We start from the raw sequence: 26,791 nt of genomic DNA on the forward strand, positions 1-26,791 counted from the left end.
CTCGTTTCACCTTTGCTATTACTTAAAATGGTGAATCTGCATAAACCCGGCTCTAAGGGTCTTTTCTGCACTGTTCGGATGTCTACAAATTGACAGCCAAGTTTAGAGGAAGACTCTGACAGAGAGGTCAATGATTTGCCCAAGGTCATATAGTGAGGGCCTAATGTACACATATATGGAGTCTGGGGCATCCTCAGCTCAGGAAGAGGGGCCTCCTGAGAGTGCCTGCGTCCACCCAGGATAAAAAGGATGCCCAGCCTTAAGGCGACCTCAGCCCGAGTTCCAGGTGTAGGCCTAGGCCAGTGCTGCCCTCGTGCGGAGGGATCCCGTGAGCTTAGGGTGCCATAGCCGAAGAAGCGGGCACTGGGACCATGACGTAAGGAGGACTCACCAGTCCAGTCGCGTTCCTTTAGGACCTCGTTTATTACTTATTACAAGGCCCATTTAAGGACACTTAAACCCACTAGGCTCATCAGAAAACCTTGAGGCAGTCCCTGGATTTAACCACTAATGGCGGGTTGAGTACGGCAAAGCAGGGCACCTTCTACAGGCCTCAGTCTCCCCCATCTGGCAAATGGGCATCCTAAGCAGCCAGAGGCCCAAGTGGGATAACGGGAAGGAACGGCTACCGGCATTTATGTGCGAGGCCGGGTAAACCGCCTGAGTCACCGCTGGCCGTTGTGTTTTTCCACCTCCCGGCCGCCCCTCCCACCCGGGTGGGTCCTGGTGGGCCCTCCCGGAGGCGCCCCCGCGCCTCGGGCTGCGCACGCCCTGGCCACGCCCCCCGCCTCGGCTCCGCCCACAGCAGAATCCGCAGATTCGCCAGACGGAGTCCTCAGAATTCCTCGGGTCCCTCTGTGGTCGGCTGAAAATTCTCTTCGGACTCTGAGAGGCGTTCTGGGCTGGAGGCATTTTCCCCAGGGTCAGAAGCGAGCAATTCTCTCACTTGGGCCAGTAAGAAAAATCCAGAAAAAGTTGTCGACTCTGCCAGCAGGGCTTGGCTAACCGGCCGTTATTTTCTTGACTCCACCAAGACGGATGAAGGGGAGGCTACGGCTGAGGCTGAGAACAGTGGCGAATCTGCAGCCTCTTAGACCTTTGGCCGTGCAAGGAAGGGACAGGGAAGAAGAGCAAAGCGGCGCGCATCCTGTCCACCGATTCGCCCCGCCCGCCCGGCGAATCTGCGTCTACCGAACGCGGCACTGAAGCTTCCCCAGTACTGGCTGGCCTCCTCCCCTTCGCCCCGCCTCTTTTCCTCAGGGACTAGTCGCAGCGTTCGTCGCCGCCGATTCATCAAGCACCCCGGGTCGCAGCATCTGGATCGTTGTGGCGAAGCCCACTCTCCGGGGGATGCGGCCAATCTCCAGGCTCCCTGGGCCGCAAATCCCGAGCCATCTAGGGCGCCGGCCGAGACGAGGCCGCTATCCCCGGCCCCGTGGGTCCACCAGCAGCGCCCGTGGCGAAAGTGCGAATGCAGACTTTGTGCCCGCTGGGCCTCGCGCAGGTGGCGGTGGTGTTTGGTGCGCGCGCCGGGGAGGTGGTGGTGGGGGGGCGCCGCCGCCGCCACCGCTGCGGGGCCGGGTCTCGCGCTGCCGCTGCCACCGCCTCGCGCCGCTGAGGTGCCGCGCGGGGTGGGGGGAGGGGGAGCCGCTCACCAGGAGCGGGTGAGTGGGGCCGCGCGGCGCGCGTGCGCGGAGATCTGCTGGGGGGGGTGCAGAACGCGCCGGGGCGGGAGAAGAGGGCAGCGGCGCGCGTTCCCCCCACCCCCCGCCCGGGTTCGGGGCCGAAGCCGGGTCTCGGGCTCGGTCTCGCGGTGTTTCCAACGCCCCGAAGAGGTGCCACCTTTCGGCCAGCGGATCGGGGCGCGGGGACGCGAGCCGGGTGTGTGGGAGCCGTGGCCGGGCTCGGCCCGGGCCGCTGGCCGGTGAGGAGGCGGGAGGGGGCGGGGCCTGCAGGGGGCGGGGGAAGGGTCTTGCGCCTAGGCCAAGTGGGGCGCGCGCTAGGAAGAGCGGGAAGGTAAGGGGGCTCGAGACGGGCCTGGGGGCCTGACGGTGGAGTTGGGAAGTGGAGAGAGGCTGGGTTGTTGTGGTCGAGACAGAGGGCACTTAGGGTAGAATCTGGGGGAGCCCCGGGTCAGAGTGAGGGTTGGAAACTTGAGTGATGAGAGAACCTGGAATTGGGGCTAGCCAATGAGGAACCTCAGAGGAGTCAGGCCCAAGTCTTGACCCTTCCTGCGTATCCCCCTTTCCCTAACAGTGTAAATGAGCAAAGATGGATCAGGAAGGTGGGGGAGATGGGCAGAAGGCCCCGAGCTTCCAGTGGCGGAACTACAAGCTCATCGTGGATCCTGCCTTGGACCCTGCTCTGCGCAGGCCTTCTCAGAAGGTGTACCGCTATGACGGAGTCCACTTCAGTGTCAACGTGAGTGCCCGGGCCTTTCCCTGCCATCCTGGGAGCTCCAGGCACCCCTGTCCGCTGTGACTCTGTTCAGCACCTAGAACTCCTGTACCAGTAGCCTGCCTTCTTGAAAGTGGGCAATTGAACCCAGCTCTTTTGCATGTGCGGGTCCAGATGGGCTTCTTAGACTTCCCCAGCCTGGGTTCACCCTGAGCTCTCTTTCTGTTCCTGCTTTCCTTCCTAGGACTCAAAGTATATACCAGTCGAAGACCTCCAAGATCCCCGTTGCCATGTCAGGTCCAAAAACAGAGACTTTTCCCTCCCAGTTCCTAAGTTTAAGGTAAGTGTCTGCTGGGCTCCTGGTGTGGTAATCCTAGGAGGATGTGGAGGATGCATCTTGGCACTGTAGCTGAATAAAAGGGTTTCCAGTGAAAGGGTCCCAGCCAGATTTAGAAAACTCTGAGGCTATGAGACTCAGTTGTTCTGGATAGGAGATACACTTTATTTTCTAGAAAGGTACAGGTCAGGTGTCCTAAGTGTATCCCTGGTGGCTAGAGTGTTGACTTGTTGAATGATGAGGTAAAGATTGTTTAGCTGTTATACCTATTACTGTGTATTCCTGGGCGGTGCATAGCACAGCAGTGGGATCTCCCTGTTCCTTGACAGTCAAGGGGAGTGACAAGGCCACTGCCTACCTGGATTGCACTGTTCCCCACCTCTCATTTGGTGATGTCGTTTCCATCTTGTTTCTTTGGAGGACTCCCATTCCCTACCCTAGGCAGTATACTCAACAGGCCTTGAAGCAGTGATGGTTCGTTGTTTCCCTCTCTGATTCTTTATTTTTCATTTCTAAATGAATTGTCTATGAGGTCCCCTCAGTATTCTTCTTTTTCCTCCTCCTCCTTTTTTTTACTTTGTACACTTTTCCTGGACAATCTCTTTCACACCCACAGCTTCACTATTAGCTAAATGTTGATGACTTCCAAATATCTGTTTCCAGCTAACATCTCCTGCCTTGTATGCCTGGTAGGGGGACAGTTTCCTTTGGAGTCCCCACAGACATCTCAGACTTAAGAGATTTGAAACAAATTATCTACCTCCTTAACCTTGCTCTTTCATTTTTTGTCTGCTCATGCACACAAGGCAGTACCATCAACTCAGCTGCACAGCCTGGCAGCCTATGATTCTCTCCTTTTCTCCCGCAGTCCGTCACCAAGTCCTGCTGGCTCTTTTTTTTCTTTTTATTCTTCTTCTTTCTATTCTCATTGCTGTTTAAGGGAGACCTTGGTATTCATTTTACCTGGTCTCCTTGCCTTCATTTTTGCTCCTGTTTCAGCTCCGCCCTGCTGTCATTTGTCTCTTTGACTTCACTGCTTTTCTATTTTCCTTTTGTTGCCAAGTCCACGTTTTGGGGCGTTGGCACTTAGGTTATTGATCTGGACAAGCCTTATCCTCTGCCTTGACAGCACACTCCTGTGTTACATCCACACCATATGCTTTGCAGTTTTTCAAAAACACCAAGTTGTTTTTATACTTGGGGTCCTTGTCATTTGGTGAACCCATGTTAATAACTAAATCTCTGTAAAAATGACACCATTTTTATGTATCCTCCCTAATTCTACTGCGTACGAAGGTTTTCTTCTCTGGGCTCCGGAACCCTCAGTCTCCACCTCTGCTGCCACTGTGTTACGTGTTTGTGTGTGTATGTCTTGCCACTTTTCTGTATGGGAATCTCTTCCTTTCCATCTCTGTATTTCTGGTGTCTTGTTTATGGTAGTGTAAAGGCTGAGCTAGGAAATCATCGCCCTGCAGCTTGTTCTCTCCACATGTTTATTCCTTAGTTTGTACATTTCTTTTTTTTTTTTTTTTTTTTATATGTGGTGTTTTTCTGTTTTTATTCTGGCTGCAGTGCAGTGGTGCGATCTCATCTCAGTGCAACCTCCACCTCCCGGGTTCAAGCGATTCTCCTGCCTCAGCCTCCCCAATAGCTGGGATCTCAGGTGCCCACCACCAAGCCCAGCTAATTTTTTTTTTTTTTTTTGTATTTTTACAAAATACAAAAGGGTTTTACGATGTTGGACAGGCTGGTCTTGAACTCCTCACCTCTTGTAATCCACCCACCTCAGCCTCCCAAAGTGTTGGGATTACAGGCATGAGTCACTGCGCCCGGCCCAGTTTGTGCATTTCTGTTCCTGGTTCTCACCGTTACTCTATGGGAAGAATTCAGGGAAAAGGGGTCAAGTCTGACGCATCCCTTATTGTGGCCCCCTTCCCTTGCCCCTCAGTTTCCCGGACCTCTCTCTTGACTTCATGGAGCTTGCTAAAGTTTCCCAAAAGGCAAAGGAACAGTGGTCAGTGTTGAGACCCCAGACCAACTCCTGTTCTTTCCCCAGCTGGACGAGTTCTATATTGGACAGATTCCACTGAAGGAAGTGACGTTTGCAAGGCTGAATGACAACGTGCGGGAGACCTTCCTGAAGGATATGTGCCGTAAGTACGGTGAGGTGGAAGAGGTAGAGATCCTCCTTCACCCCCGTACGCGCAAGCACCTGGGCCTGGCCCGTGTGCTCTTCACCAGCACTCGGGGCGCCAAGGAAACGGTCAAAAACCTCCACCTTACCTCCGTCATGGGCAACATCATCCATGCCCAGCTTGACATCAAAGGTGAGGACTCCTCCACCTGCCACTCAGGCTTGGCCAGTAGCGGAGTTGTGCATGCAAATGCCTGTCAGGGTCAGGCAGGCAGCCAGGGTCATGATCTGAAACCACTGGGGCCAGGCATGTTTCTGAAATCAGATCTGATTTTAGAGTGGAATTACGGTACATGGATTTGTATGTGTGTGGTGTCTCCAGCAAGGTTGGGCAGTATGCCATAATCAACCACATAACTGTAGCAGTAAAAAAAAAAAAAAAACATATGAAGGGTTGTACTAGGTTGGACGGATAGATTATTGCCCAGGTCATGTTGGTTGGTTGGTTGGTTTTTGAGACAGGATCCTCCTCTGTCACCCAGGCTGGAATGCAGTGGCATGATCGTGGCTCACTGCAGCCTCCAACTCCTGGGATCATCCACCCCAGCCTCCTGAGTAGCTGGGATTACAGGCATGCACCACTACTCCTAGCCAATGTTTTTTGATTCTTTGCAGAGATGAAGTCTCACTACGCAACCCAGACTGTTTGTTTTTAATTTTTCTTTTTTTTTTTTTTTTGACACAGAATCTTGCTCTGTCGCCCAGGCTGGAGTGCAAGTGGCATGATCTTGGCTCACTGCAACCTCCACCTCCGGGGTTCAAGCAATTCTTTTGCCTCAGCCTCCTGAGTACCTAGGATTACAGGTGTGCACCACCACGCCTGGCTAATTTTTGTATTTTTAGTAGAGATGAGGTTTCACCCTGTTAGCCAGGTTGGTCTTGGACTCCTGACCTCAAGTGATCCATCAACTCCGCCTCCCAAAGTGCTGGGATTACAGGCGTGAGCCATTGTGCTTGGCCTGTTTTTAATTTTTCTATATGCCGTTCTATAACCTGTATAGGTTTTGATGCCGGATTCTCAGAAATACTGGATTTCTGGGGTTTTTTTTGGTTTGGAAATTTGAGATAGAGAGTAAGAGAACTGTGAACGCAAGTGAGGCGGTCTGGGCTTTTGTGTTGAGTGATGGGGAGCAGTGGAGTCCTTGGTCAGCTGTAGATTGCAGCATGGTCTGGAGGAGGCAGCTGTTGGGCATTGGTCATTTCGCAATTGGGAATGAGTTTTAACAAAAATTCCTGAATTTGATTTGTAAAAGAAAGTCAGGGCTGGGGCTCAGTGGCTCACGCCTGTAATCCCAACAATTTAGGAGGCCTGGGTGGGCAGATCACCTGAGAACAGGAGTTCGAGACCAGCCTGGCCAACATGATGAAACCCCATCTCTATTAAAAATGCAAAAATTAGACAGACGTGGTTCACGCCTAAGTAATTCCAGCTACTCTAAGTCATGAGAATCACTTGAACCTGGGAGGTGGAGGTTGCATCGTGCCACTACACTCAAGCCACAAATCTGGGTTTTTGTGTGAAATCTCATGGTTTTTAGATATTACTGTTTCCCTCCCACAAGGTGTTTCTGAGGTGTTCATCCCACTGCACTTGCAGGCTCAGGTAGGCCCTGGGCTGCTGTTCTGCAGGCTTTAGTTTACAGGATAAAGAGCATGGGGCGATCGAGCCTCTGGGTTTGAATTCCAGCTCTTCCACACCAATTCTGTGGCTGTATGTAGGTCACTTTTAATTCTGTGATTTTGTGTAGGTCACTGTAGAGTAGTGGTACCTATCCTTCCCAGAACTGGTGACCCAACAGGATAAAATAGGTAGAAGTATTTTTTGGAAATCATGAAGTGTCATAAAATATGTTGTTTGTGGTAGTTCAGAGGTAGAAGGTCCCAAAAGTAGAGTTACGGTAGGAGAACTAAAATCCTGAAACCCAGACTCCAAGAAATAGTAGGAAACTTGAGGCCTGAGAAAGAAGCAGGAATACCAAATCAGGAAGGAATTAGTTTCTCCATCTGACAATTGGTTCCCGTTTCCCTCCCTCCAGGACAACAACGAATGAAATACTATGAACTAATTGTCAATGGCTCCTACACCCCTCAGACTGTGCCCACTGGGGGCAAGGCCCTGAGTGAGAAGTTCCAAGGCTCGGGTGCAGCCACTGAGACGGTGAGAAGCTTGTGGCTGCCACAGCCCAAGCCACGTGGGCATGGCGCCCAGGTGCCCAGAGCAGGAGCAGTCTTTGGGAGGTTCCGGGCTTCCCCGTTAAATATAAGACAAGCCAAGCAAAGCTGCTGAGATGCTTTAAAAGACAGGGAACTAGGATTTCTGATTTGGGGAAGGGCAGGTTTTCAAGTGGTGTTTGAGCCCATTCCTTTCTCCTTGCCCTGCTTTGTCCCTCCAGGCTGAATCCCGCCGCCGCCCTTCCTCTGACACGGCTGCCTACCCACCAGGCACTGCTGCAGTGGGCACTCCCGGCAATGGCACCCCCTGCTCCCAGGACACAAGCTTCTCCAGCAGCCGCCAAGATACTCCATCTTCCTTTGGCCAGTTCACCCCTCAGTCCTCCCAAGGCACCCCCTACACGTCTCGGGGCAGCACCCCCTACTCTCAGGACTCCGCCTACTCCAGCAGGTACAGAGCAGACCCCATCTGGGGCCCCACCCACAGAGTCTGGGAGCTGCCACTGGGAAGAAGAAACCCAGAGTCTCTCCAAGAGGGAGTTGGAAATAATTTGTCCTAGTTTCTCTGTGGAATCAGTCAACAAATTGCTGTCCTCGGGGAACACACTAGATAGGAACCCAACACGTAGCTCTTCTTTGGAGGGCAGCATAGAGGGGCTTTGGGCCCTGGGACCCGGGATGCTCTGGTTTGGGCGTAGAGAGCTGAGCGCAGCTAACTCCCCCGCTTCTTCTCCAGCACCACTTCAACCTCCTTCAAGCCCCGGCGGTCAGAGAACAGCTACCAAGATGCCTTTTCCCGCCGCCACTTCTCTGCATCTTCAGCCTCCACCACCGCCTCCACGGCCATCGCCGCCACCACAGCAGCCACCGCTGCAGCCTCCTCCTCTTCCTCCTCATTGTCCTCGTCCTCCTCCTCGTCCTCTTCCTCCTCGTCCTCTCAGTTTCGTAGTTCTGACTCAAACTACCCAGCGTATTATGAAAGCTGGAATCGCTACCAGCGCCATACTTCCTACCCACCCCGCCGAGCCACGCGGGAGGATCCCCCTGGAGCCCCTTTTGCTGAAAGTACAGCTGAGCGCTTTCCACCTTCCTACACCTCCTACCTGCCCCCCGAGCCCAGCCGGCCTGCTGACCAGGACTACCGGCCTCCTGCCCCAGAGGCTCCACCCCCGGAGCCTCCAGAACCTGGTGGAGGTGGAGGTGGAGGAGGGCCCAGCCCTGAGAGAGAAGAAGCTCGGACTTCCCCCCGCCCAGCCTCACCGGCTCGCTCCGGCTCCCCAGCCCCGGAGACCACCAATGAGAGTGTGCCCTTCGCCCAGCACAGCAGCCTGGATTCCCGCATCGAGATGCTGCTGAAGGAGCAGCGCTCCAAGTTTTCTTTCCTGGCCTCTGACACGGAAGAGGAGGAAGAGAACAGCAGCGTGGGCCCTGGGGCCAGAGATGCAGGGAGCGAGGTGCCTTCCGGGTCAGGGCATGGGCCCTGCACACCCCCTCCGGCCCCAGCTAATTTTGAAGACGTGGCACCTACAGGGAGTGGGGAGACAGGGGCCACCCGAGAGTCTCCCAAGGCCAACGGACAGAACCAGGTGAGGGTGGGGTCAGCCAGAGGAGATATCTGGGCTCTGGGAGACAGGGTTGGGCCTAGGGGAAAGGGAAGGGAACAAGATGGGAAAGTAGGGTTGGGGTGGGGAGAAGCTTTCTCTGACCCTCCTCTGCCCTCACAGGCTTCTCCATGCTCTTCTGGAGACGACATGGAGATCTCCGATGATGACCGGGGTGGCTCACCCCCTCCAGCCCCGACACCCCCTCAGCAGCCTCCGCCACCTCCCCCTCCCCCACCTCCACCCCCTCCCTACCTGGCATCCCTTCCCCTTGGTTATCCTCCCCACCAACCTGCCTACCTCCTCCCACCCCGACCTGATGGGCCGCCACCCCCTGAGTATCCCCCACCTCCTCCACCACCTCCTCACATCTATGACTTTGTGAACTCCCTGGAGCTCATGGACCGACTTGGGGCTCAGTGGGGAGGGATGCCCATGTCCTTCCAGATGCAGACCCAGATGTTAACTCGGCTCCATCAGCTGCGGCAGGGCAAGGGATTGATTGCTGCCTCTGCTGGTCCCCCTGGTGGGGCCTTTGGGGAGGCCTTCCTCCCATTCCCACCCCTGCAAGAGGCAGCCTACGGCTTGCCCTATGCTCTGTATGCACAGGGGCAGGAGGGCAGAGGGGCGTACTCGAGGGAGGCCTACCACCTGCCCATGCCCATGGCAGCCGAGCCCCTGCCCTCTTCCTCGCTGTTGGGAGAGGAGGCCCGGCTGCCACCCAGGGAAGAAGCAGAGCTGGCAGAGGGCAAGACCCTCCCAACGGCGGGCACCGTGGGCCGCGTGCTTGCCATGTTGGTCCAGGAGATGAAGAGCATCATGCAGCGAGACCTCAACCGCAAGATGGTGGAGAACGTGGCCTTCGGAGCCTTTGACCAGTGGTGGGAGAGCAAGGAGGAGAAGGCCAAGGTGAGGCCAGCGCCTGGGACCGGGGAGCCCTGGGCTCTGCAGGAGGAAATGGGCCTCTGCCTCCTCTAGGCCGCACAGCTCAGAGGAAACAGGTGATGGAGGCGAGTGGAGAGAGGCCACAGGCCTTCAGGGCCACCCTGGCTGGGCAGGGGAGTTGAGGGGGGACAGAAAAGCAAGCATGGATAGGCTTGGGGGACAGTATAACTTTGTCCTTGGCTCCATTGCTTGCTTGCGATGGACAAGGCCCTTAGGTCTCTTTGAGCTTTGGTTTTCCGTTTTGCCATTTGTGAAGTGGAAATAGTAGCTATTTCTTAAGGCTGGTGGGTGACATGAGCAGGCTTTTGAGATAATGCCGTGCGGGGGCTGGGACAGGTGTGACCAAGATATGGAGCAGCAAGTAGATGGCGTTCTGTATTCCTGGGGTCCGGGAGTAGGTCTCAGGCAGGAGGGAATGCCTGGGTTCTGGGCGCTGGGGCTCAGCCCCACTGCTGCCTGCAGCCATTCCAGAACGCGGCCAAGCAGCAAGCCAAGGAGGAGGATAAAGAGAAGACGAAGCTCAAGGAGCCTGGCCTGCTGTCCCTCGTGGACTGGGCCAAGAGCGGGGGCACCACAGGCATTGAGGCCTTCGCCTTTGGGTCAGGGCTGCGAGGGGCCCTGCGGCTGCCTTCATTCAAGGTACTCAGAATTGTTGTTTTGTGGGGTCGGGTGGAGAAAGGAAGATGGGGCCCCCTTCCTTGGGGTAGGGGTGGTCAGGAATCATGAGTGTTTGTGTTTTTTGTTTCTTTTTTTGAGACAGAGTCTTGCTTTGTCGCCCAGGCTGGAGTGCAGTGGTATGATCTCAGCTTACTGCAACCTCCGCCTTCCAGGTTCAAGCGATTCTCCTGCCTCAGTCTCCCTAGTAGCTGGGGCTACAGGCGCACGCCACCACGCCCAGCTAATTTTTGTATTTTTAGTAGAGATGGGGTTTCACTATGTTGGCCAAGCTGGTCTCGAACACCTAACCTCAAATTATCCACCCGCCTTGACCTCCTAAAGTGCTGGGATTACAGGTGTGAGCCACCTCACCTGGCCTGAGTGTTTGTGTTCTAAACAGGCCCCATCTTTTCTCCATCCTCTAGGTAAAGCGGAAAGAGCCATCGGAAATTTCTGAGGCCAGTGAGGAAAAGAGGCCGCGTCCCTCCACTCCTGCTGAGGAAGATGAAGATGGTGAGCAGGGTCAGGCATAGGGAGAAGGGCTGTGTGGGTTCTGATGGGAATGCAAGAGGTGGGGATGAAGGGGTTGGGTCATCCTGAGAGCAGAGCCGGATGGAGGTGCAGGGTTAAGATGCGACAGTTCTGAGAGGTGTGGGATGCACCACGGAGGGTTGGTTATCCCCGAGTTGTAGTTGCGGGTCTTCTCTGGTCTGCTGATTTAAGTTCTCTGTATTTTGGGTTTTTCCATCCCTGAAATTCAATGTCTGCAGTCACAGAGTTCTGAGTTAAATGAGCCATTTCCCCAAGTTTCCCACCTGATGCTTATGCTCTCCTACCACTTTCCTCCCAGTTTGGCGAAATTTGAACCCTTGCTTGGTAGCTACCATGGCCGGGAAACTTCTCTGTTGAGTCAGACTGCTTCCCTGGAAACAAACTGGTCTTCATACTCTTTTTCTTGGGCCAGGCATAACAAGTCAGCTCCCTCTTCCACCCAACCGGAAAATATCACAAGATCAAATGGGTGGGACACGTTTAAAACTGTGTGGTTGGGCGCAGTGGCTCCCTCCTGTAATCCCAGCACTTCCAGAGGCTGAGAAAAGAAGATCACCTGAGGTTAGGAGTTGAAGACCAGCCTGGCAACACGGTGAAACCCTGTCTCTACTCAAAATACAAAACATAGTCAGGCATGGTGGTGTGCATCTGTAATCCCAGCTACTTGGGAGGCTGAGGCAGGAGAATCACTTAAACCCAGGAGGTAGAGGTTACAGTGAGCCAAGATCATGCCACTGCATTCTAGCCTGGATGATAGAATGAGACTGGGTTCCAAAAAAAAAAAAAAAAAAAAAAAAGCTGGGCACAGTGGCTCACACCTGTAATGCCAGTACTTTGGGAGGCCAAGGTGGGCAGATCACGAGGTCGAGATTGAAACCATCCTGGCCAACATGGTGAAACCCTGTCTCTACTAAAAATATAAAAATTAGCTGGGCATGGTGGTGTACACTTGTAGTCCCACTACTGGGGAGGCTGAGGCAGGAGAATCACTTGAACTAGGGAGGCGGAGGTTGCAGTGAGCTGAGATCGTGCCACTGCACTCCAGCCTGGCAACGGAGCAAGAGTCCATGTCAAAAAAAAAATTGCATAAAGGCCAGGCATGGTGGCTTACACCTGCAGTACTAGCACTTCAGGAGGCTGAGGCAGGAGGATAGCTTGAGCCTGGCAGGTTGAGGCTGCAGTGAGCTGACAGCAAGACTGCATCTCAGAAACAAAAATAAAACTATGAAACATGAGGTAACTGTGAGGTGTTTGTATTTCTCTGCTGAGCTTCCAAATTCTCGTCTATAAAATGAAGACCATCAGAAGATTGGTAATCGTGTATGTAAAGCCTCTTGCACAAGGCAGGTATCTTGTGGTTGATGGTAAATTTCCCCAACTCTTACTCTGCTGGCCTAGATCCTGAGCGAGAGAAGGAGGCTGGAGAGCCCGGACGTCCGGGGACCAAGCCCCCGAAGCGGGACGAAGATCGAGGCAAGACCCAGGGCAAGCACCGAAAGTCCTTTGCTCTGGACAGTGAAGGGGAGGAAGCGTCCCAGGAGTCCTCTTCGGAGAAGGTGAGGTCCCAGGCACCAGCTCCCAGCCAAAGCCTACTTCCCCATAGCCAGCATTTTCTGGCTGGAGCCCAGGCAGCTGTGCCTCGTGGAAGACCAGGTGTCTCCTTCCTGTTAGTCCCCATTTGTCCTTTTTCTTAAGGATGAGGAGGATGACGAGGAAGATGAGGAAGATGAAGATCGAGAGGAAGCTGTGGATACCACAAAGAAGGAGACTAGGGCATCAGATGGTGAGCACAGACAGCAGAATCGACTTTGGGCTTGGAGGAGGGGTTCTGCTGCCTGGCTAGCTCTTTTCTGAGCCCGCATTCTTTCCTGCTGGGCTTGTGGGTCACCTTTGTCCTCTGCGAGAGCATCTGTTTGGGCCACATTCTTAGGAACCCTTGGTCCCTTGACAACAATAAGCTCAGTGCTCAAAATGCTTCCAATCCTGTTCCCTCTTCTGCTGAGACATAGCTGTTCAAAAGCACAGCCTAGAGCAGAACCTTTCTTTTTTTTTTTTTTGAGATGGAATCTCATTCCGTTACCCAGGCTGGGTGCAGTGACGAAATCTTGGCTCACTGCAACCTCTGTCTCCTGGGTTCCAGCGAGTCTCCTGCTTCAGCCTCCCGGGTAGCTGGGACTACAAGCATGCGTCACCACACCCGGCTAATTTTTCTAATTTTAGTAGAGATGGCGTTTCACCATGTTGGCCAGACTGGTCTCGAACTCCTGATCTCAAGTGATCCACTGGTCTCGGCCTCCCAAAGTGCTGGGATTGCAGGTGTGAGCTATTGTGCCAAGCCTCTTGCAGCAGACTTGACTGATTTCCGTCTCTGTTTCCATCCTTCTCCCTCTATTCCAGTCCATTTCCCAAACTGCTTATAAAATCTCTTTCCTAAAAGGTACCCCCGACCCTGTGATTTCCCTTCATAAGGTCCTTCCTAGCAGTCTGTTCTCCGCAGGGTGTGTCCCCAGCCTAACACTGTTGGCCCTTTTATCTCCTGGCCCTGCCCTGTTCCGCTCCATCTCGCCTTCCTCCAGTCCCCTCCCCAGCCATCACCACGTTCTGGTCTAACTTACCCAATTCTGTACCTCAAAAACTGTGAAATTCTTCAGTTTCTTTGAGTCCTTCCTGTACTTGAGCAGTCTCAAAGCTTAGAGCCTGTCATTTTTTTTTTTAAGCTTTTCAGCCCAGAATCCTTTTTCACCCCAGAATCCTTTTTCACCCAGTCATTTGTCCAGACTGGGTCCCGAGACCCACTTTGGGAAGCTTCGAGTGCCAGAGCAGCCTGCTTGCCACTCTCCAATCCTCCACCTCCTCTTGCCTTGGATGTCTCTGTGTAGTCCCCATATCTGTGTGGTGGACTCCTTGTCCTTCTTGAGTTCAGCCTGTCCCCCCGGGATGCCTTCCCTGTCGGGCCTCTTCAGGCAGTCTGGGGCTTTGTCCTGCTCCCTGCTCCATATGCTGATGTTTATGCCACAGTGAACAAATGGTTTGCTTATCCAGCTCCTTGGTCTGTTGGACTTCCCTGCCCCTAGCCCAGAGCCCAGCATCCACAGCAGGGAGTGATTAGGGAACTCGAGGCTGGCCAAGTGAGGGCTGCCCATCTCTCCTGACTGCCCCTTCTGGATTTCCAGGTGAGGACGAGGAAACAGATTCGTCCTCCAAATGTTCTCTGTATGCTGACTCAGATGGCGAAAATGACAGCACGTCGGACTCCGAGAGCAGCAGCTCTTCCAGCTCCTCATCTTCCTCCTCCTCGTCGTCCTCGTCCTCCTCATCCTCTTCATCCTCTGAGTCCGCTTCTGAAGATGAAGAGGAAGAAGAGCGGCCAGCAGCCCTTCCCTCAGCCTCCCCACCCCCCAGGGAAGTCCCAGAACCCCCACCAGCACCTGTGGAGGTGCCCGCGCCAGAGAGGGTTGCAGGCTCCCCAGTCACACCCCTGCCTGAACAGGAGGCATCTCCAGCAAGGCCGGCAGGTAGGTGCCACGAGGCTGTCAGTTGGATCTGTGTGTGTGTTTGTGTGTATGAGAGAGGGAGAGAACAGTGGTGCCTGCATTTATTGTGTACAAGTGTGTGACTTTATTAGAAAAACATAAAATGTCACCATCTTCTGTCACTCTCTTCTGGAGACACTGATTGTTTGACACACTCAAACTGCACTTTCATGGTGGATTACCGAGCCCCAGGCTCAGATGTTTGGCTACTAAAGTAAAATGGGTTGGTCTTCTATTAAATAAATTAGGGGTAATGTGCCCAATTGAATAAGTTCTTCCTCCTAATTTTTCTTAAGCCCATTCTTCAGTGAGTGTTGTATAAGTGCAGGTGATTAAATGGGCAAATAGATAGAAAACAAGTATTAACATTAACACAGAGCTTGGTTCTAGTTGCTTTCGTTTGTGGGTTTGTATATCTAGTAGTTGTACTCTAGCACATTCTCATAGCTTATCCTGCTGAGGGAACTGCTCTTTCAAGCAGTAGATAATTTATTGAGTGTTCATTGCAGCCACACAGTAGGTGCAGGGGATGGGATGCTGAGCCTCGCAAGCAGCATTCTTGCTTTCTTTTTTTTTTTTTTTTTTGAGACAGAGTTTCACCCTTGTTACCCAGGCTGGAGTGCAATGGCACGATCTCGGCTCACCGCAACCTCCGCCTCCCGGGTTCAGGCAATTCTCCTGTCCCAGCCTCCTGAGTCGCTGGGATTACAGGCACATGCCACCATGCCCAGCTAATTTTTTGTATTTTTAGTAGAGACGGGGTTTCACCATGTTGACCAGGATGGTCTCGATCTCTTGACCTCGTGATCCACCCGCCTCGGCCTCCCACAGTGCTGGGATTACAGGCTTGAGCCACCGCGCCCGGCGGCATTCTTGCTTTCATCATGCTTACAGTCTACAGGGAGAGACAGCTTCACTGAGTAAGAAATACATAGGAGGCTGGGCACGGTGGCTCATGCCTGTAATCCCAGCACTTGGGGAGGCTAAGGTGGGCAGATCGCTTGAGCTCATGAGTTTGAGACCAGTCTGGGCAACATGGTGAAACCCTGACTTTACAAAAAATGCAAAAATTAGGAGGTGTGGTGGTACGTGCTTGTGATCCCAGCTGCTGGGGAGAGAGGCTGAGGTGGGAGGATCACTTGAGCCTGGGAGGCAAAGATTTTAGTGAGCCAAGATCATGCCACTGCACTCCAGCCTGGGCAGCAGAGCAAGACCTGGTCTAAAAAAAACAAAAAAGAAAAAAAAACTAGGAAAATCTGTGGTTATGAACCATGAGAAGCACCAGGAAGAAGCGCAGGGCAGCCAGCTGGAGCACACCTGCAGGTGGAGGAGGGTTTCCTGCTGAGGCACTGCTAAAATCTGGGCAAAGCAAGCAGCATGGCTGGCTTAGCATGTGCCAAGGCCCTCTGGCAGGGGAAGCAGCAGGTTGGAAGACATGGAAGAAAGCTGACCCTCTGGAGGGTCTGGGGATGCTGGGGTGGCTGAAACGGGAGAGGTGAGTGAGGGCTGGCTCTGCAGACAAATAGGCCAGCCATGTCAGGAATTTGGCCTTTATTTTGATAGTAGAAAGCCATCAGAGGGATGACATGGTCAGATGTGTGTTTCGAAAAGATGCAGTGCTGAGAAAACTTGGAAAGGGGCCACAGCGGATGCAGGGCGCCTCTTAAGTGGCTGTTGCAGTATATGAGGCGAATTATGGTGGTGGCTTGGACTAAGTGTTGTGAGGAGGGATCAAATAAGTCAGTATTCAAGATGGTGCTATGAACTTTAGGAGGCCGAGGCAGGCAGATCACTTGAGGTCAGGAGTTCGAGACCAGCCTGGTCAACATGGTAAAACCTCGTCTCTACCAAAAAATACAAAAATTAGCCAGGTGTGGTGGTGTGCACCATAGTCCCAGCAACTCGGGAAGCAGTGAAAGCCAAGAATGGCTTGAACCTGGGAAGTGGAGATTGCACCACTGCACTCCACTCTGGGCGACAGTGAGACTCCATCTCAAAGACAAGATGTGCTATGAAGGTGTACATGGCCTCCCAGGGGTCTCCCACTTGCACGTTTTTGAGAATCTGCGGTCTGAGATAGGTAGTGCCCACAGGAAGATCTCCTCACACTGGCATACTCTGCTAAGCTCCAGGTCCCATGAGAGGAGAGTTGAGGCTCTCATTACACTTCAGATGACTCTCCAACCTTTCCTGGGCCCATCGGGTAACAGAAGGGCCTGTGGGGTCACCGGCAGGTCAGAAGGCATGGATCTTAGTCCTCTTCATTCTCATGAGAACAGGAAGGAGAGGAACCTGACCATACCTGCATTTCAAAAGCCCCATTCTAGCAGGAGGAGAGATTTGGAAGAGAGGGGGAGGAGGCAGGGTGACATTGGGGGTTTGAGAGGATGCCAGTGAGATTTAACAGCATGAACCAAAGCCAGGGGGTTCTGATACGGCAGAGGAGTAGAGTGGCAGTGGAGTAAGGATTGGAGGGGAATTCAGGAGGCAGGATGACTTGGTTAAACTGCCCCAGGAAAGGAAACTCGGGAAGAAAACCAGGACAAGGAAGAAAACTGATGAGTGTAGTTGGGTTGCATTTGAGATGCCCCTGGGGCCTCCCAGGAGAAACAGTGGCAGTTGGATCCATAGATCTGGGGTCTGGAAAGAACGGTAGGCTGGATGTGAGGTCGGTGCTTAGGTCTTGAAAGTGTAGGCCGGGTGTGGTGGCTCACACCTATAATCCCAGCACTTTGGGAGACTGAGGTGGACAGATCGTGAGGTCAAGAGATTGAGACCATCCTGGCCAACATGGTGAAACCTCATCTCTACTAAAAATACAAAAATTAGCTGAGTGTGGTGGCGCATGCTTGTAGTCCCAGCTACTTGGGAGGCTGATGCAGGAGAATCACTTGAACCCAGGAGGCGAAGGTTGCAGTGAGCTGAGATCGCGCCACTGCACTCTGGCCTGGCGGCAGAAAAAAAAAAGTGTAGCAGTGAATTCACTTGTAGACCCAAGTAGGCGAGTGGAGGGAAAGAAGGGGTAGAGCCTTTGGGTCCTATGAGAGAGGTGGGAAAGTGGGGACCTGAGGAGGATGAGAAGGGTGACCAGAGGTGGGAAGAGAAGCAGGGAGCAGAGAGTGTGAACACTAGAGGATGCTCAGGTTCTGCAAAGGAGGGAGTGGCCTTCTATCACCAGGCCACCAGCAAGGCTGAGATAGGAAGTATCTGTTGGATTTGACAGGAGGTCACTGGTTATCTTATCAATTTCAGCTGAGGGGTTCAGACTAAGGTCAAGTTACAGGGTGTAAAGGAATGAGGGGAGGAGAGTTTTCCAGAAGAGTGGGCCACTTTTGCTGAGATAGAAAGGAGAGTTGGGGCTGGGCACAGTGGCTCACACCTATAATCCCAGCACTTTGGGACACCGAAACGGCTGGATCACTTGAGGCCAGGAGTTGAGACCACTCTGGCCAACACAATGAAACGTCATCTCTACTAAAAATACAAAAATTAGCTGAGTGGTGGCAGGCGCCTGTAATCTCAGCTGCTTGGGAGGCTGAGGCAGGAGAATCCCCTGAACCTGGGAGGTGGAGGTTTCGATGAGCCAAGATTGTACCACTGCACTTTAGCCTGGGGGACAGAGCGAGACTTCGTCTCAAAAAGGAAAAAAGAAAGGAGAGTTGGGGGCACTAGACATAGCATGTTGATAATTCATTTTCTTGTTCAATCCCCACAATCTTTTTTTTTTTTTTTTTTTTTTTTTTTTTTTTTGGAGACATTGTTTCACTCTTCTTGCCCAGGCTGGAGTACAGTGGCACAATGGCTTACTGAAACCTCCACCTCCCGGATTCAAGTGATTCTTTTGCCCCAACTTCCTAAGTACCTGGGAATACAGGTGCATGCTACCATGCCTGGCTAATTTTTGTGTTTTTAGTAGAGATAAGGTCTCACTATGTTGCCCAGGCTGGTCTCAAACTCCTGATCTCAAGTGTTCGGCCCCCCTTGGCCTCCCAAAGAACTGGGATTACAGACATGAGCCACTGCGCCTGGGCCACAACCTCTTGTGATTCCTATTTTACAGATAAGGGCTTCAAGGCTTAGTGAGATGCAGAAACAAGCTCAAGGTTACCCAGCTGGAGTTGGAGAGACAGCAAAAAGAGAGGGCAGGGTTGAGGGAGGGGTTAGCTTTTCCAAGTAGGTGAGGCTTGGGCGTGTTCCAGCACTGAAGGGAAGAGGGGCCAGGTAGATGTGCCTGGAGAGAGGACCACTCGCGGGCATGGCCTTTCTAGGGAGGCGGAGGAGTAGCCTCCAGATCTGATGCAGGTATATCTTTCAGTGGGGAGGCAGGGAGATTGGGGTGTTGTGCCTGAGGCCTCTTTTTGCCCTGAGCCTTAGGAATGTGAGGGGAAGGGTGGAGTAAGAACCTTGGAAAGTGGGGAAGTGAGATGAAAGTTGCTCAAGTCTGGGTGAGGTGGTTCACACGTGTAATCCCAGTACTTTGGGAGGCCGAGGCAGGAGGATATCTTGAGCCCAGAAATTGGAGGCCAGTCTGGCTAACAACAAAAAAAAAGCCGGGCGATGTGATCCCAGCTCCTGGGGAGGCTGAGGTAGGAGGACTGCTTGAGGCTAGGACGTTGAGGAGGCTGCAATAAACAGTGATCGCACCACTGCACTGTAGCCTGGAGACAGTGAGCCCCTTGCCTGGGCCTTCCCATGCTGGAAGGCCCTGCCAGAGCTGGGGCCTGGGGGTGAGGGGAGAGGAGGCTGCTGGCTGGGTCCACAGGGTGGAGGTGGTGGAAGGATGAGGACCTGGGGCTGTGGAAGGTGCTGGGACAGGAGAGGGCAAAGTGCGGGCCCTGGCATCTGGGCAGGGTGGAGGAGGAATTAGAAGGAGGGTGATGTGCTAGAGGGAAACTGGGGTGGGAAGTTGAAGGTGCAGTGAGGCGGACTGAACAGACAGTGAGGAATGGTTGAGAGGATAGGGAATCCCCAAGGTGGAGCTATTCTGCAGGTTGACAAGGCCAGGTGTGTGGCAGCTTGAGGGGAGCGGAGAGTGATTGAAGGAAATCACTGGATATGCGAGAATCCAGGTAAACAGGTGTGATCTCGAAGTTCCCTGGGGAGGTGGCAGAGGTGGAAGAGGAGAGGAAGATGCAGGTGGCCCCTTGGTGTCTGGATAGTGAGAGGGCACAAGGGAGTCTGAGTTACCAAGGACAAAGGAGCTGTGGCTCTGGGCAAGGGGGCTGTAATGAAGGCTTACTGAGTTTCTCTCTCCTCCCTTCCTTCCTCCCTTCCTCCCTCCCTCTCTCCCTCTCTCTCTTCCCTCCGTTCCCTTCCTTTTCCTTCTCTTTCTTTTTCTTCCCTTTCTTTCTTCAGAATCTAGCTCTGTCACCCAGGCTGGAGTGCAGTGGCTCATGCTCAGCTCACTGCAACCTCCACCTCCTGGGTTCAAGCCATTCTCCCGCCTCAGCCTCCTGAGGACTACAGGCACGCGCCACCATGCCCAGCTAATTTTTGTATTTTTAGTAGAGATAGCGTTTTACCATGTTGGCCAGGATGGTCTTCATCTCTTGACTTTGTGATCCACCCACCTCGGACTCCCAAAGTGCTGGGATTACAGGCATGAACCACCATGCTCAGCTGGCTCACTGAGTTTCTAGTAACTGGAACCAGTTTCAGTCACCACCATCTTAGTGATGCCACCTGTGGATGTTAGTGATGGCCCTGGGGATGGGTAGGTTATATAGTAGGAACTGGCTTCTGGGGCCTTGCCCCATGGACCTGAGCATGGCAAGAGAACAGTTCTCAGAGAAAGACAGTGGAAGTCGTATTGAGTGGGCATATGCCCCCAAAAGTTGTCTCCTAAATGAAAGGGGTGGGCAGGTTTCCTTCGGGACAGTTGCAGAGGGAAGTGTGTGTGCAGCAGCTGCACTGGAAGAGGAGTATGTTCTCCTTTAGGGCAGACTTCCCAAGGACATGCGGGCTGGATTGCTAGGTGATATGTGGGGGGCGCTGCCCCAGTGTGGTGGGGAGGAAGGTGAGAGGAGGCCCGGGTGCATCTGGGTCCTTGCTATCTTCCTGGAGTGGGTTGCTGCCACAGACTGAGACCGCAGCAGGTATCCAGAGCCTAAGGAGCAGCTGAGGGCCTGGCTCAGGTCGCCAGGGCGGGGAGTGCGGTGGACTCGGGCGGATTGCTGCCCCTAGAGCCAGACCTGGTGCCGGTGGCCCTGTTGGCACTGAGTTGGGGAGCCAGCTGTGAAGCCACTGAGTCTGTGGGCTGCAGTTCACAGCACAAGCTCAACCCACATGGCCTGGGGGCAGAGCTCATTCTGTCATCTGGTAACTGTAACCTGATCTTAGTGCCTCAGTTTCCCTGTCTGTAAGATAGGAACCTTTGCCAGGCACAGTGGCTCACACCTGTAATCCCAACACTTTGGGAGGCAGAGGTGGGTGGATCACGAGGTCAAGAGATGGAGACCATCCTAGCCAACATGGTGAAACCCTGTCTCGACTAAAAATGCAAAAATTAGCCAGGTGTAATGGCTGTGCCTGTGGTCGCAGCTACTCAGGAGGCTGAGGCAGGAGGATTGCTTAAACCTGGGAGGCAGAGATTGCAGTGAGCCAAGATGACACCACTGCACTCTAGCCTGGGCCCCAGAGCAAGATTCCATCTCAAAAAAAAAAAAAAAAAAGATAGGAACCTCTTTGGGCTCTTGGTGAGGATTACATGAGTTACTCTACGTAAGAGGTGTGATTGCTGTTAGGCACAAAATCCATTGGACTGACTCTGAAAGGCTCATTCAGGCTTTCCCAGGGATGGGGGTCAAGGGAGGATGGACTCCCTGTCCCGGGGGTGGCTGGGGAGGCAGTATCCCCAGCTCGGAGCCAGTGTGTCCCCTCCCCAGCCACCCACATCCTGTGATCTCTGCTCCAGCCTCGATTCTCTAGCAGGACTGTCTCCTGCTCCTCCCCACAGGGCAGGTCCCAGTTCTGTAGGGGAGGGGGAGGAAGGCAAGTTACATAAAATATTTTAATACAGAGATGCCGCTTTTTAGGTTGTGTTGTGTTAACTTTATGCTAAACTGAGAATATTGTTTATGGTGGAGATAATGGATATTTTAGCTGAAATGTGGCTGACTGGATCCTTGGCATGGGACATGGCTGGGGACTGGGCGCAGGGCTCTCCTGCCAGTCCGTGTAGGAAAGCGGAGTCCATGGCTTGTGTTGTGTTGGCGTCCCCCATTGGGCTGTGGCTCCAGAAGACATGGAAGGTGTCTGTCTGCTCCGAGCGTCCCCTCCGCGTGTTGTGGTGGGAATGAGTGGATGGGAAACCCCCTCCCATCAAGGGAGTCCATCTGGCCGAGACATCATTGGGCTGAGGCCGGGGTGTCTGTGTCCCCCTTGAAGTTCCTGGGCGGAAGCCAGGGAGAACGCATAGCCTGTGGTCATGGGTGGACAGGGCAGCTGAGCCTGGATCTCCCTGACCTCCTCCCTTTCCTGTTCGCTTCTTTCCCAGGCTCTGCAGAGGAGCAGCCCCCCAGTGTGCCCCCGCCTCCCTTAGAGCCACCTGCTGGGCCTCTGGCCTCTGCCCCACGCACCGAGGAGCGCCCCTCTTCTCCCATTCCCCTTCTGCCCCCACCTAAGAAACGCCGGAAAACTGTCTCCTTCTCTGCCACCGAGGTGGTGCCAGCCCCAGAGCCCCCTCCAGCCACGCTGCCGCAGGCCAAGTCTCCTGGCCCAGTCTCTCGCAAGGCCCCCCGGGGCATGGAGCGGACCATCCGCAACCTGCCCCTGGACCACGCATCTCTGGTCAAGAGTTGGCCTGAGGAGGTGTCTCGAGGAGGCCGGAGCCGGGCTGGAGGCCGAGGCCGCACCACCGAGGAAGAAGAGGCTGAGCCAGGGACAGAGGTGGACCTGGCAATACTGGCTGACCTGGCCCTGACTCCCTCCCGGCGTGGGCTGCCTGCCCTGCCTGCCATTGATGACTTGGAGGCCACAGAGACGTCGGACGAGGCTGAACGCCCCGGGCCCCTGCTCAACCACATCCTCTTGGAGCACAACTATGCCCTGGCTGTCAAACCCACGCCCCCAGCACCAGCCCCACGGCCCCCGGAGCCAGTGCCCGCACCCGCCGCCCTCTTCAGTTCCCCAGCCGATGAGGTCCTGGAGGCCCCCGAGGTGGTGGTGGCTGAGGCGGAGGAGCCCAAGCCTCAGCAACTGCAGCAGCAGCGGGAGGAGGGAGAGGAGGAGGAGGAAGAGGAGGAGGAGGGAGAGGATGAGGAGGAGTCCTCCGAGAGCAGCAGCAGCAGCGACGGGGAGGGCGCCCTCCGGAGGCGCAGCCTCCGCTCCCACACCCGGCGCCACCGCCCTCCACCCCTGCCCCCGCCACCACCACCCCGCGCCTACGAGCCTCGCAGTGAGTTTGAACAGATGACCATCCTGTATGACATTTGGAACTCGGGCCTGGACTCAGAGGACATGAGCTACCTGCGGCTGACGTACGAGCGGCTGCTGCAGCAGACAAGCGGGGCTGACTGGCTCAACGACACCCACTGGGTCCATCACACGAATATCCTCAGCATGGGTGCCGGGGCAGGCGGCCTTCCTTGGGCCATGTGGGCATGGGTCCTCCTCCGACCCCTCCTGGTGCCTGCATCTGTTCCCCCCCTATCCGCCTTTCCTCTGGCTCTGAGTCTTTTCTCTCCACCTGGTGCCTCTTTTCCACCTCCCAAAGCATTTCTGGCAGGAACCATGGGGCTGGGGCTTCCTCCCCTCTCCCTCACCTGGGTGTGCTCAGCGGTGTGGGCCCTACCCTCTCCTTGGGCTGGGATGCTGGTGGCCAGAGAGGAGACGTTCTCTTCCTTAACGCCTCGCACTCACCAACCTAACCACCCCAAAACGCAAGCGGCGGCCCCAGGACGGGCCCCGGGAGCACCAGACAGGCTCAGCCCGCAGCGAAGGCTACTACCCCATCAGCAAGAAGGAGAAGGACAAGTACCTGGACGTGTGCCCAGTCTCGGCCCGGCAGCTGGAGGGCGTGGACACTCAGGTGGGCCCAGCCTTGCCCCAACCCCACCACCATGTGCTGCATCCTCCTCCAGCACTTCTCCTGCCACTCAGCCTCCCTGCCCTGCTCACCTCCCTGGCTGTTCTCACAGGGGACGAACCGCGTGCTGTCCGAGCGCCGGTCTGAGCAGCGGAGGCTGCTGAGTGCCATCGGTACCTCTGCCATCATGGACAGTGACCTGCTAAAGCTCAACCAGCTCAAGGTGAGGCCCAGTGGTGGGAGGGGCGGGTTGCAGTAGGACGGGAAGGGGCAGAGGCCAGGGGACCGCCCAGCAGTCTTGTGTGGTCCCTGTGGGTGGTGAGGGGGTGGTGAGTGGCCAGAACACTCTCTGCCTGGGAGTTCTGTGGGAAGAGAAAGGGGCTGAGGCGTGGGAGGTGTCCGGCAGTTGAGTCTCCTTTCTGTCCCCCAGTTCCGGAAGAAGAAGCTCCGATTTGGCCGGAGCCGCATCCACGAGTGGGGTTTGTTTGCCATGGAACCCATTGCTGCTGACGAGATGGTCATCGAATACGTGGGTCAGAACATCCGTCAGGTGAGGCTGAACTCCCAGCCCAGCCCCGGCTCCTGATGCAGCAAGACAGCACCAGACCGCATGCACATGCTGTTTGTCCTGGCTAAAGCCTCGCACACCCCCCAGCCCCGAGACCTAACCAGTGAGACCAGCCTCCCTCTGGTGCAGTCAGGAGGTGCCAGTGGTCCAGCAGGAGGCACAGCTGATGGCACTGCTCCCTTTCAAGGGCCTGGGAAGGGGGAGGACAGGCATTGAACAAGTATCCACACAAAAGGACAGTGCTCCAGCCTGGGCAACATGGCCAGACCCCATGTCTGCAAAAAATATGAAAGCTAGCTGGGCGTGCATCCCTGTGGTCCCAGCTACCTGGGAGGCTGAGGTGAGAGGATTGCGTGAGCCCAGGAGGTGGAGGCTGCAGTGAACCAGGATTGCACTACTACACTCCAGCCTGGGCCACAGGTTGAGACTGTCCCTAGAAAAAACACACACCTAAGGGATGGCATTCGGTATCAAAGAGATCTGGGGAAGTGGGGCTATGGGAGCACACACCTGGGGGCCTAAGACCTCCCCGAGAACATGGTGCTTGAGCAAAGCTGAAAGGAGCTCGCAGGCCCAGGTAAGCGGCAGTGTGTGTGCCTGGGTGCAGGATACCATGTGCACAGGCCTGGAGGCAGGGTTGTTTTGCGAAGGCATGGAGGTCAGCTGTGGCAGTGACGTGTGCCTGGAGGGGAGAGGGAGCCCAGACCGTGTGGGCTTGGGAGCCTTCCGCAGGAGAGGGTCTTTCTGCAGAAGAGGAACCTGCAGTTAATGAGCTCCCTGTCTAGGCTGACACCAGCGTCCTGGCCAAGGCAAGGGTGGCTGACCCAGGCAGTGGCAGCAGAGGTGGTTTTGGGTGCGAGGTGGTTGGCAGGGCTCAGTAGCGAGGGCAAGGGGGATCAGAGGCCCTTTCTCGGTGCTGCTCTTAGCTGCAGGGAGCATGGCGGGATGGCCAGTGAGATAGCAGCTAGGAAGAAGAATAGATGTGAGGTCAAGATAAGCTCCAGTCTGGACACGTGGGGTTGCAATGCCCCGGAGACTTCTAGGGGATGACGCCCAGCCTCCACTGAGGTGGCTTTTGGCTGGAAATGGAAGTTTGGGAGCAGTTCCCTCCACTTAGCTGGCAGCTGAGGCTTTGGAAGGGAGTGAGGTCACCGAGGAGGGCGCACAGAGGCTCCTCACCATCTTCTGGGAAGTGAGAGTTGCTGCTCACATGGAGCTGCGGGCCTGATGTGGGCAGCCTGCCATTTGCATTGGCTGGTAGCAGCCAACAGGTGCCTGTTTTAGAGAGGTCTAGGAAGGAGAGATGAGCAGGGTGCTGCCTTCGGTGACATGGCCACTGTCATTTCAGGAGCTGCCCCGGCCCTAGGCTTGCCCCGGCAGTCCAGGGGCCCCACTATGACCAGGCAGATGCTCAGAGGAGCCAGTGGCTCTCCTGCCTGGTGCAAATTTCCCTGGAGTCCCCTGTGGGTGACTTAGATAGGCCACCAGAGGCTTAGGATGCTGCCCCAAAGAGGGAGGGCTCCTGGAAGCAGAGTCCAGAGAGTCAGTGCTGGGTTAGTGGGAGCTGGAGGCAGAGCTGCAGCTCTAGGCCTGGTGGGTGTGGATTTGGGGTGCTGGCCGGCAGGCGTACAAAGGGGCAGGAAGTGGGTGCTTTTCCCTGACCATCGAGTCTCACCCTGGCAGATGGTGGCCGACATGCGGGAGAAGCGCTACGTGCAGGAGGGCATTGGCAGCAGCTACTTGTTCCGGGTGGACCACGACACCATCATTGATGCCACCAAATGCGGCAACCTGGCCAGGTTCATCAACCACTGCTGCACGGTGCGCCAGGGGGCCGGCCGGGGTGGGGGTGGGGGAGTCTGAGCGGGGGGACGGCCACAGCTCACATGCCCTCTTCTCTCCACAGCCCAACTGCTACGCCAAGGTCATCACCATCGAGTCCCAGAAGAAGATTGTGATCTACTCCAAGCAGCCCATCGGCGTGGACGAGGAGATCACCTATGACTACAAGTTCCCGCTGGAGGATAACAAGATCCCGTGTCTGTGTGGCACGGAGAGCTGCCGGGGCTCCCTAAACTGAGGTGGGGCAGGACGGGTGCCCACACCCCTATTTATTCCCCCTGGTGCCCTGAGCTCCCAGCAGCCCCTAGCCTTAGTGGGCTCAGTAAGGTCCACACGCCCCCATCTCCAAGCATGGGGTTGGGGGCCCCCAAGCCCAGCGAGGGAGCCTCAGTTCCTGGAGGCAGTTTCTGCCTCTCCTGTCGCCCCTGCCCACCACCCCCTGATTGTTTTTCTTTGCGGAGAAGAAGCTGTAAATGTTTTGTAGCAGCCAGCAGCTGTTTCCTGTGGAAACCTGGGGTGCCGGCCTGTACAGATTCTGTCCTGGGGGGCTGCACAGCCCTCTTGCTTTGTGTTAATGGGGACTTCCTCTTGTGCCCTGCGTGTACCCCTCCCCAGTTTAGGGGTCTCTGGGGCAGTGGCCATGTTCTCCCCCTGGGGGGGCTCTGCACCCCCAGTCCTGGGGACTCCGTGCCTGGAACCCTGCCTCATCTGTTCCTGCCAGACCCTGAGGGTCACCCTCCCACCCTGGTGTCACACCCTGGCTCAGCCAGGCCAGGATGGTGGGGTGGGCCCCTCCTGGGCTGGACTGTACATATGTTAATAGTGCAAACCCGACGCCACATTTTTATAATTGTGATTAAACTTTATTGTACAAAAGTGTTTGGTTGGTGTCTTTGGGGAGGATCAAAGGGGGTGGGGGTGGAGGGAATGGAGGGTCAGGCAAGACGATGAGAGGGAAAAGTGGGCGC

General features: G+C 55.1%; 1 protein-coding gene across 5 annotated transcripts; it reads left to right on the forward strand.

Moving 5' to 3' along the window:
• The first annotated feature begins 800 nt into the window (after positions 1 to 800).
• On the forward strand, positions 801 to 26,699 carry SETD1A (SET domain containing 1A, histone lysine methyltransferase). 5 transcript variants are annotated; one of them, XM_032243264.1, is made up of 19 exons: positions 801 to 1,520; positions 2,257 to 2,421; positions 2,642 to 2,737; positions 4,791 to 5,061; positions 6,965 to 7,086; positions 7,322 to 7,551; positions 7,837 to 8,686; positions 8,825 to 9,610; positions 10,109 to 10,285; positions 10,729 to 10,816; positions 12,254 to 12,411; positions 12,551 to 12,638; positions 14,029 to 14,370; positions 21,884 to 22,936; positions 23,244 to 23,416; positions 23,526 to 23,636; positions 23,844 to 23,963; positions 25,665 to 25,802; positions 25,888 to 26,699. In XM_032243264.1, the coding sequence occupies exons 2-19, from the start codon at positions 2,272 to 2,274 to the stop codon at positions 26,059 to 26,061; spliced, it is 5,127 nt and encodes a 1,708-aa protein (XP_032099155.1). In that variant the 5' UTR covers positions 801 to 1,520; positions 2,257 to 2,271; the 3' UTR covers positions 26,062 to 26,699. The 5 variants fall into 5 exon arrangements, with proteins under 5 accessions (XP_032099155.1, XP_032099153.1, XP_032099157.1 ...); XM_032243262.1 differs by having other exon boundaries at positions 801 to 1,504; XM_032243266.1 differs by having other exon boundaries at positions 801 to 1,465.
• The last annotated feature ends 92 nt before the right edge of the window (positions 26,700 to 26,791 follow it).

This window comes from Sapajus apella, unplaced genomic scaffold (genome assembly GCF_009761245.1).
Source record: "Sapajus apella isolate SASKATOON/1434 unplaced genomic scaffold, GSC_monkey_1.0 scaffold51, whole genome shotgun sequence".
Taxonomy (NCBI): Eukaryota; Metazoa; Chordata; class Mammalia; order Primates; family Cebidae; genus Sapajus; species Sapajus apella.